Genomic DNA, 9,982 nt, shown 5'->3' with positions numbered 1-9,982 from the left:
CCAGCGCCGCGGAGGGCGCGGGGATGCGCGGGGCGGCGGCGACCCTCCGCCGCAGGGCGAGGCCCGGGGGCGCAAGGGGAACGCCATGCCCACCCCCGGGAACGGCACAGGTAAGCGCCTCGGGTGAGGTTCTGCGCCCATTAAACAGACGGGAAAAGTGAGGGGCTGCGTGCACAGCCTTGGGCGGGAGCGGGGGGCGGTGGGTTGCACTCTGCCGCTGGGAGGTGCACACCCGGCGGTTAACACCCTCCGGCCCTCTCCGCCGCCCAGCGGGCGCCCCAGCGGAGCTGAAGCCGGGCAGCGAGTGCCCAGAAGCTAGGCGGCTGCGTTTAGCCGCGCACCAGCCCAGGTGTGCGCCCTTTCCCAGTGGGGGCAGCCTCGGGGTGATGTGGGGGATGGCTGCGCGACGGACGTGGGGAAACCAAAACCGGTCTTACCTCGGGGAGATGCTCCGGTTCCTCGGCTAGCTCCTCAGCCCCACTTTACAGGTGGGGAAACTGAGCTTGAGAGAGGAGAACGACAGCTGGGCCTGGTGTGTGGCTCCGGGGTCTCCGGAAGGCTGACTGTTATCGTAAATGTTTGATTTCTGGATTGTTCTGTAGGAGATTCGTCTTTCGCCCGCCTTCGGTGTGGGGAAAGCGTCCGAAGCCCGGGGTTCGAATGTCCGCTTTACGCCATGAATGCGTCTGAAATTTAATCCTTTTAGAAACACAGATAAACCCAGACGTTGAGCCCCAGATGTTCCTGGAGGCTCACTTGAGGGCACACAGTCCGTTCCCCCTTAAGCCTGAGGGTCTGTGCACACCGTGCCCCATGCCAGGCGCTGAATTGTACGGGTGGAAGCCGGGCCTGGAGGAGCAGCCTGGCACAGGACACACCCCATTGGGCATGCAGCCAGTCAAGCTTAAAACAGTGACACCTGCCACCTTGGGAGGAATGACGGCTCTGTCTCAGATGGGAAAACAGGCCCAGAGAAGTCAGTCTCTGAGCAGAGGCGTGTGGCTTGGTGGTGTGAAAGCCAAGACCTGAGACCTGCCCCTGGCCTGGTGGGGTGGGTTTTTCTTCAACTCCCTCTGGCAGCCTGATGCCCCGTCCCGAATTTAGTGTTTCAGTGTGTGTGAAGAGAGGATAATGTGTGTGCGAGTTGTGCAGCACCGCCTGGGGAGGTGAGTGTCCACCGTGAGGCACAGGGACTTGCCCAAGATCAGCCAAGGAGAGCGAGGGGGAGACCCTGGCTACATACAAAAGACTGTTTTCAGAGAACTGTCCTGGGAGAAAAGGGGTCTCAGAGTCCAGTTCTTGCCCTCTATCTAGCCTGCCAGGCCTGGCCCCAGCCCTGCTACCCTGGGGGTCCCAGCCTGTGAATCTTTCCCAGGAATTTGGGGGTGGAGCCCCCCCCAACTTGGGGTACATCTGGTCTCACTATCTGTGTGCCTCAGTTTCTCCATATGCTAAGTGGTAGGCCCACTGTTGTCCGGACTCCTCCACATGCTCTGTGGGCGTCCCCTTGGCTTCACTCTGCAGGCCAGCCCCACAGCCAGCATGGGCCCGTTTCACGAAAAGACCAAAACCTGGAGGGAGTGGGTGGGCATTGGTCTCTAAACAGGGCCTCTGTGCCCCTGAGGCCTGGCTCTGGTCTCCCATCAGGGTACAGACAGAGCTGCTGGATGAAAGAGGCTCTCTGGAGCTCAGTGTTCTCCCCTGAGAGATTCAGAGTGGAGGGGATGGGGGCACGGGGCTTGTGCTCTTACTGGGTTGGAATTAACCTGGTCATGTGCTGGAGGAGGATGTACATTTCTCACGTGTGAGCTGACCTGCTGTCAGCAGACTGCCTGGGAGACCCAGGTCTGGACTGGAGTCAAGGACCAGAACTGCAGTAGTTTTGAACCCTGTGCCTGCTTCAGTACACTCAGCCAGGGCGTGGGCCTCCTGCATGTGGCTGTCCCCGCTGCTGGGGTCTTGTGGGTGGGAGTGGGGGGAGGTTGACTCTCCATAGAGTACCTGTGCACCGGTACCCGTCACCCATTTTGATTTCTCTTTGAGAAATCCCTCCTGTGGGTTCCTCTTTCCACTTGAGGATACTGAGACTCAGAACAAGGAAGTGACTTTCCATTCCCACAGTGACCCAGGCCCACAGTGGGCGAGTCCAGGAGCCTGCTTCCCCCATCTCCCCATTGTCCCTGTTGTCCGCAGCCATGGCCAGCATAAAAGGTTAACTTATTTACCTCCCAGCGGATGAGGTCAGGGTTTGAGGGCTGTGTTGGCTCCAGGAAGGAGGATAGGAGGGATGGTCCTGTGTCCAAGGTTCCAGATAAAAGATTAACAAGCAAGGATTGTTCTTATCCCCACTGGCCAGGCAGGCTGGGGGAGGCTTGGGCTGGAAGGACAGGGTGTGCAGGCCAGGCCATACACCCACTGTGTGTTAGAGGGTGGGAGAGAGCATTGCCTGGCACTGGGGAGTGAGTCGGGGGAGTTGGATGCACACCGGATGGGCAGATCTGCCTCTCCACTGTCCATTGAGTTTATAGGGTTTGCTTTTGTTTTGTATCTTGCCTGCATCAAATCCATTCCTTTTGTTTTTTTCTGTTGTTTTTCCTCTCCTTTGAGATTTATTTGTACATAGAGAAAAAAAGATGAGTTCATAAAGGGTGTGGAGAAAAAAATGCACCAAAGATTGAGGGGTGCAGGGGTCCAGCCAGAGGAGGGCTGGGGGAATGCAGCATCCAGTGTGTGAGTCGGCCGCAAGTGGGCAGGGCCAGGCGCCAGGGCTGAGTGGGGCTGGAAGGGAAGGACAGCTGGGAGTTGGGGGTGGGGTGGAGACCAGGTCTAGGAAGGTATACAGGGGCAGCTGGGTGTCGGTGAGGATTTTCAGCAGGGGATGGAGGAAGCGGGATTTGCCTCTTAAACACCATGTTGTAGGGAGGGACTGTTGGGGGCCCAGCTAGAGCGTCTGGGGGTCTCCAGGCTGTGGAGGGTGTAGTGAGGAATGTGAGAAGAGGCTGGGTTTGCAGTGGTTAGGGGATGTCTCTGGAATGTCTCTGGAGACAGCTGGTGGTTTCTTGGCATATCCTTAGAAGATGGGTAGACTGAAGCCCTCATCATCCTCTGACGCTGTGCTACCTTCCTGCCCCATCTGGCCTGTGTGTCACAAGTTGGGTAGAAAGGTCTTGTGGGGGGCACTTCCAGTGTGTACCTGGGGCCTTCAACAGGTTTGTGGACCTCAGTTTCCTCATCTGGAAAATGGGCCCAGCCCAAAGTGTTTGCCAGCCTTCCAGGCCCAGAGAAGGGATACAGGACATTCTTTTGGAGTAAGGGGATGGCAGATATAGGTGTCTTGGCAGAGTGGCGTGGTCTTGGGGAAGACTTGGGTCTGAGTCTGGGGGTAGCAGGTGCAGGTATCCTGGATACTGTGGACTTGGGTTGGGGGATAGAGTGAGGTATTAAGCCTCCTCCTGGGGGCATTCCTGAGCTCCCAGGCACAGGTTTAAAGTCTCCACCAGGTGGTCCCACTCTTCCTATCACTGACCTGAAGAGCAGGTCACCCTATTTTGCAGGTTGGGAAATTAAATCTGACCAAGTCTAGGACCTAAGCCTAGAGGTGGTGGAGCAGGGTCAGACCTGGTGGAGAGGGTCTGGGGCTGAGAGGGTGGTCCTAGCAGACCAGGCCCACTTGGCTTCTCTGCCTTTGCCTCTCTGCTTGATTGGTCTCTCAGATTACTGGAGTTGAGCTCCTTGCCTCTCAGGTAGGGGAAGGTTCCATGATGTACTCACTGCAGGGAGGGGCCTTGGGCAAGGCTCATCTTCCCCGTGCTCTTTCTTATCAGAGTTATTTCCTCAGACCTTTCATTTTCATTTTTAAAAGAGGACCTGTTTGAACAGTACACTTGTGCTTGAAGCAGGGGCTCCCCGCCTCTGATGGGCGTGAGACACCTGTATTGGCTGGCCACAAATGCAGAGTGTGAAGCCACAGGTCTGGGGAGAGAGGCCATGACTCCTTTTAAAGCCCCCACTCTGGGTCTCTCGGTGGCCCTCCTGCCCCCAGCTGCTCAACATGCATTGTAATGGGCAGTGGCATTTTCACTGGGCCTGGGCTGCGAATTCTCTTGAACCTTTCCCTTGAGTCTTCAGTTTGACGCACACCCTGGAGGCATCCACACGTCAGGCCTGTTCCCTTTCTATGGCATCACCCCTCACCGTCCCACCTTGGTGAGATTCCAGGAGGCAGGACAGGCTTTGGGCCTCTTGTGGGGAGGGCTTACTTCTGTCATTGAAGCTATGTGAGCCCCTTGGGTGATGAAATAGCGGCAGTGCTTGTCTCAGGATTGGCATGTCACCATAGCGGAACCCAGCAGCTGTACAGGATGTGGCTGTTGACAGCCGGGCCCTTTTCCCCACGACAGTGGTGGTTTCCTTGCTGGGTTGGGGCTGCATGTCATCTCAGTCAGGCCCCGCCCAGTCTTGCCCACTGCAGCCTTTACGGGTGAGTTGAGGACTGAATTGGTAACCTGGTCACCCCGCAGGTTAAGTGTGGTTTATACCCAGATGTGTGTGTCTGTAGAACCAGCCTGCTGCCTCAGTGTCTGAAACTTTTTCTTCTGTCTGTGACTCCCCATGCCAGGGCCATCTGAGCTGATAGTGCAGGATGTGGACTGGGTACGGAGATGGGCAGCCACCCACCCTGGGGGATTTGAGGCAGTCAGATAAATTCAACAGTGATGCCTAAGGCTTTCTCCCCACATTAAAAAATTTTTTTAAACATACCACAGAGGAAAGAATTAATATCCACACATCCCCCAGCTCTATCCTACCCTTAACTTTTCACCAGGTCTGCTTCATCTCGTCTCTTGCCATCTCTTTGTCCCTCCCTCAAAGCATCTTATTTTTTTGATAAAGTTCTAGTTGCATCTTTAAAGGATAAAACACAAGTTTATCCCTTCCTCCTTTTATTCTCCAGGTGCTGGGAAGACAAGTGCCCACGAAGCTCCTACCCCTGCTGATCCCTTCCAAAGGGCCCTCCCTTCTCCGAGGGCCTCATGGGGCTGGGGAGAAAGAAGGTGCTTAGCCACAGAAGAATGGAGAAGTGGCAGCTCTAAATTGGGGAATGGGAAGTGTTGGTTTCCGGTGACCCTGGGGAAGGGGCCATGTGGCTGGCCTGTGGCTGCCCTGCCATGTCTGCCCAGTTCCAAAACCCCAGTCCACTTCCCTGGCTGGAAGGACAACACATGCCCAAGTCCACAGATCCTGAAAAAGAAAAGAGATTTCTCCTGGAGGAGTGCTGATCACAGCTTCCAGCTGTTAGGTTGTCTGTTCACTCATTTGTACATTCATTCGTTCATTCATTTCTCCTTCGGCACCTGTGGAAACACAGTGTGATGATTAATTAAGGGCCTATACTTTGGAATCAAGAGTACTACTGTACTACTCTGTACAGTACTGAGTACTCTGTAGTACTGAACCTCTGTACTACTGGGTACTGGGTGACCCAAGGCCAGTGAGGGTAATCGGGAAATGTCTGACTGGGGGCTCGAAGCCGGTGCTGTGTCCTCCTTGCCCTGCCTCCCTGGGACTCCCAGTTGGGCTGCTTACCCCTTCCTGCCTGCAAGCACCTGCCTGCCCTGCTGGGGGGAGGACTGCCTCTTAGGTCTTCCGGGCTGTGCCCTCTGCCCCACCCCTTTTCCCACAGCCTCACTAAGCTGGTGGGCTGGTGTTTTTGAACTAGACCAGCCAAAAGTAATAACTTAGATTTCAAATTCACACTTCTTTCATTGAGATAAATATTTCCCCTGAATTTTTCTAACAGGCTTTATTGAGGTATTATTCACGTGCCGTACAATTCACACATTTGAATTATACACTTAAAGTGTACAACTTGATGGCTTTTAATCCATTCGGATATGTACAACTATCACCACAGTCAATTTTAGGACATTTTCATCACCCCAAAAGGAAGCCCTGCATACCTTAGACTTCACCTCCCAACTTCCCCTCTCCTTTGCCCCAGACAACCACTGATCTGCTTTCTGTCTCTGTAGATTTGCCTGTTGTAGACATTTCATATGAATGGAATTATACAATATGTGGGTTTTTTGTGACTGGCTAGTTTTGAAGGTTCATCCATGTTGTAGCACGTCAGTTCTTCAGATAATCTTCCATTTTAAGGGTGGACCCTGTTTTAGCTCACCGTTTACCAGTTGATGACCATTTAGGTGGGTTCTACTTTTGGGCTATTATGAATAATGCTGCTAATGAACATTTGTGTTCAAGTCTTTATGTAGATGTGTTTTCCTCTCCCTTGGGTATATTGCTGGGAGGAGCAGCGCTGTGTCATTTGGAAGTGAACTGTTAGAGAAACTGTGAAGTGGTGCCCCATTGACTCTCCCAGCTGCAGTTTGTGAGGGCTCCGGTTTTTTATGTTCTTGGTACACCTGTTATTTTTTTCGTGTGTCTTTGTCATGGTATACATGAAAAAGTACCTCCCTGTGGATTTGGTTTGCATTTCCCTGAAGCTAGTGATGTTGAGCATCTTTTCATGTGCTTGTTGGTGGCCACTGGTATATCTTTATAGAGAAATGTCTGTTCATATCTTTTGCCCATTTATAAATTAGGTTATCTTTTTAGAATTCAGTATAATAATTTATACACTCTAAATGCAATCCCTTTTCAGACAGATGCTTTTGTAAATATTTTCTCCTACTCTGAGGGTTGTCTTTTCACTTTCTTGGTAGTATCCTATAAAGCACAAATTTTTTCATTTTAGTGAAGTCCAATTTATCTATTTGTTTTGTTGTTTGTCTTTAGGTAATCATTGAGAAACCATTGCCATTGGAAGGTCAGGAAGATTTACCCTTATGTTTTCTTCTAAGAGTTTTTATGGTTTTTATCTGTTATATTGAGATCTTTGATTCATTTTAAATTAATTTTTTTATATGATATAAGGAGAGTTCCAACTTTCTCCTTTTGCATGTATGTATTGTTTTCGTGGCACCAAATTGTTGAAAAACTATTCTCTTCCCGTTTAATTGTCTTGGCATCCATGTTGAAAATCAGCTGATTGTAAATAGGAGTTTATGTCTTGAGTTTAAACTCTTGCATTGGCCTGTGTGTCTGTCTGTATAGCAGTGTCCTCTGTTTTCATCACCATAGCTTTGTGATAAAATTTGAACTAAGGAAATATGAATCCTCCAACTTTGTTCTCCTTTTTCAAGATTGTTCTGTTTGTGCTACTCTAGGTCTTTTTGCCTTTCCTTATGAATTGTGGAACAGTTTGTCAGTTTCTGTGAAGGTAGCAGCTAGGACTCTGATAAGGGTTATGCTGAATTGGGGTTATGCTGAATAAGGGTTAAGCTGTTAAGTGAGCAGAGGAGCATTGCCATCTTAAACCATACTAAGTCTTCTGACCCCCTAGTATGTCATGTATTTCTATTTTTTTAGGTCTTATTTAATTTCTCTAAACATGCTTTGTAATTTTTTAGTCTCAGTTTTACCTGAACTTCTTTTGTTAAATTTTGTTCCTAAGTAGTTTATTCTTTTTGATGCTTTTGTAAATGGAATTGTTTTCCTAATTGCATTTTTAGTTTGCTCATTGCCACTGTACTGAAATACAATGGATTTTTGTGTGTTGATCTTGTATACTGTAATCCTAATGGACTCATTTATTAGTTCCTGTAGATTTTTTTAGCAGAAGGAAATGGCAACCCACTCCAGTGTTCTTGCCTGGAGAATCCCAGGGATGGGGAAGCCTGGTGGGCTGCCGTCTATGGGGTTGCATAGAGTCAGACACAACTGAAGCGACTTAGCAGCAGCAGCAGCAGCAGGGATTTTCTAGATATAGGATCATGCCATCTAATAGAGAAGCTTTGCTTCTTCCTTCCTAATGTGGATGCTATTTAATTTTCTTAATTAATTGCTGCTCACTAGTTTGGGACCATTTCCATTTTCTTCTTTGTAACGTAACCATTTTTCTGTTGTGACTTTTGTCTGCGTAAGTGCTGTTTATGTAAGAAAGATGCTCCCTTACATGTATGTTGCAAATGCCCACACTCCTTTGTTCTGCTGTTGATTCGGAATCTTAAGCTGTGTGTCAATCCTGTCTGTGGGTTCCCTCTCAATCTATGGGTGCTGGGCGGGTCAGCCACCTCTCTAAGCTTGGTTGCTCATGTTAAAATGATATAATGACTGTTGTTCTCTGCAGATAGTTGAGTGCCGTACGAGGGCCAGAATTGGGGTCCTTCTTGACCAGATGTTTCTATCAGCTATTATTAGTGTGACACCAACGGTGGACATCTCAGACAGGGAAGCCCAGATCCTCCCAGACGTGTGGTTTACATGACAGCCATGGCCTAGCGCCCTTCCACCCCATCCCCCTCAGCATGTCATCCGGCCTTGCTGTGCTTCAGTTTCCCCATCTGTGAGGTGGGTGGTCTTCTCATATGGCTCAAATACAGTGAACCATCCATTAGATGTCCAGTGTTGTTTGTACTGTTCCAATGTTCAGTCCCCACTCCCACAAGGACCCCCCAGCACAGACTCCTCCCTCCAGCCTTTTAGCCTGATGAGGCACCCGCCAGGTTCTTGGGAGGGTGGGGCTAGTGGGTGGACTAAATGCAGCTTGGCCAACCTCTCCCAAATGACGTCTCTGAGTGTTGCTGCCCCACACCAAGGGTCTTGGGCAGCCTTGGCCTCCTTGAGGGCAGAATGCAGGCCTGAGGCTGAAGCCTGGCTCTGTCACTGCCCTGTTAACACCCTCACCCTAAGTAGGGCAGGGCCAGCAGGTTCATGCAAGAGGTGGCTTGACCTTCTTGAGCCTCGATTTCCCTTCTGGACAGGGCTGGTTGTGTGCAGACATGTGAGGTGCTATCACGAGGCATATGAGTGCATGTTTGTGACCCCTCTGAGTGACAGCCATGGCCCTTTGGGCAGTCGCAGGCATGCTCTGTCCCCACAACCTGTATGACACAGTGTCCCATGCGTTTCACAGTGGACCCCCTGTGGGGCTGCTTCCACGTGGGTGTGGATTTTGGAGAACTCTCCAGCCTACTACATATGTCCTGGGTATGTATTTTGAAAACAGAACTCACAGAGTTTGCTGGTGAACTGGTTGTGGACTGAGAAAAGGAAGTCCAGGTAGGTTCTAAATGTGAGGGCTAGAGCAAGTAAAGGATAGAGGAACTGGTGGCTGACATCATAGTTAGAATAGGGGAGCCAAGTGATGAGCAGGTTGGCCAGGGCAGGAGCTTGACTGGGTGTAGCAGGCTGAGTGGGCTTTAGGACATCTATGCCTGGTGCCCAGGACACGGTCCTAGCTGGAGGCATCCAATGGAGGTCAGGTGCAGCGTTGTCTTAGGTTGGTGTGGAATAACAGGGTCCTCAGCCTGGGCAGTGCTTACCCCTGTCCCAGTCCCCACCCTTGCTCCCACCTAGCAAGGGAGTTGAACATGGATGTTGCCTCTGGTCAGTGTTGCCACAGACACAGGCTAGACAACCAGCTCAACCAGTCTCCCTTTTGTCTGAGGCTAACCACTTTATACACCAGAAGTACAATCAGAAAGTTCCAGAAAAGCAGAAGGAAGAGCCTCTTGCACTCGGGAACGAGGAGGCATGCTCAAGAACATCGGTAGCCGCTTCGTTCCATCTTCTTGAAGGCCAGAAGCAACGCACACATCCATCTGTCAGCAGGACAGGGAAGCACGCAGGGCATCCACGCAGAGGGGCTCTGCTGCTGCTGCTGCTAAGTCGCTTCAGTCGTGTCCAACTCTGCGCAACCCCATAGATGGCAGCCCACCAGGCTCCCCCGTCCCTGGGATTCTCCAGGCAAGAACACTGGAGTGGGTTGCCATTTCCTTCTCCAATGCATGAAAGTGAAGTCGCTCAGTCGTGTCCGACTCTAGTGACCCCATGGACTGCAGCCCACCAGGCTCCTCCGTCCATAGGATTTGCCAGGCAAGAGTACTGGAGTGGGGTGCCATCGCCTTCTCCACAGTGA

General features: G+C 51.2%; 1 protein-coding gene across 1 annotated transcript in view; it reads left to right on the top strand.

Annotated features, from left to right (window-relative positions):
* Positions 1–6: 6 nt before the first annotated feature.
* The window catches only part of SUSD3 (sushi domain containing 3), a 20,325-nt gene continuing 10,349 nt past the window's right edge, over positions 7–9,982 (top strand). Inside the window, exons 1-2 of the mRNA XM_010836062.1 lie at positions 7–110; positions 4,955–5,054. Coding sequence (XP_010834364.1) covers positions 24–110; positions 4,955–5,054 — 187 coding nt within the window. The 5' untranslated portion in view covers positions 7–23. The remainder of the gene's footprint in view (positions 111–4,954; positions 5,055–9,982) is intronic.

This window comes from Bison bison, unplaced genomic scaffold, assembly GCF_000754665.1.
Source record: "Bison bison bison isolate TAMUID 2011002044 unplaced genomic scaffold, Bison_UMD1.0 scf7180017864057, whole genome shotgun sequence".
NCBI lineage: Eukaryota > Metazoa > Chordata > Mammalia > Artiodactyla > Bovidae > Bison > Bison bison.
The sequence above is the reverse complement of the archived record's forward strand: the minus strand, read 5'-3'. Positions and strand labels throughout refer to the sequence as shown.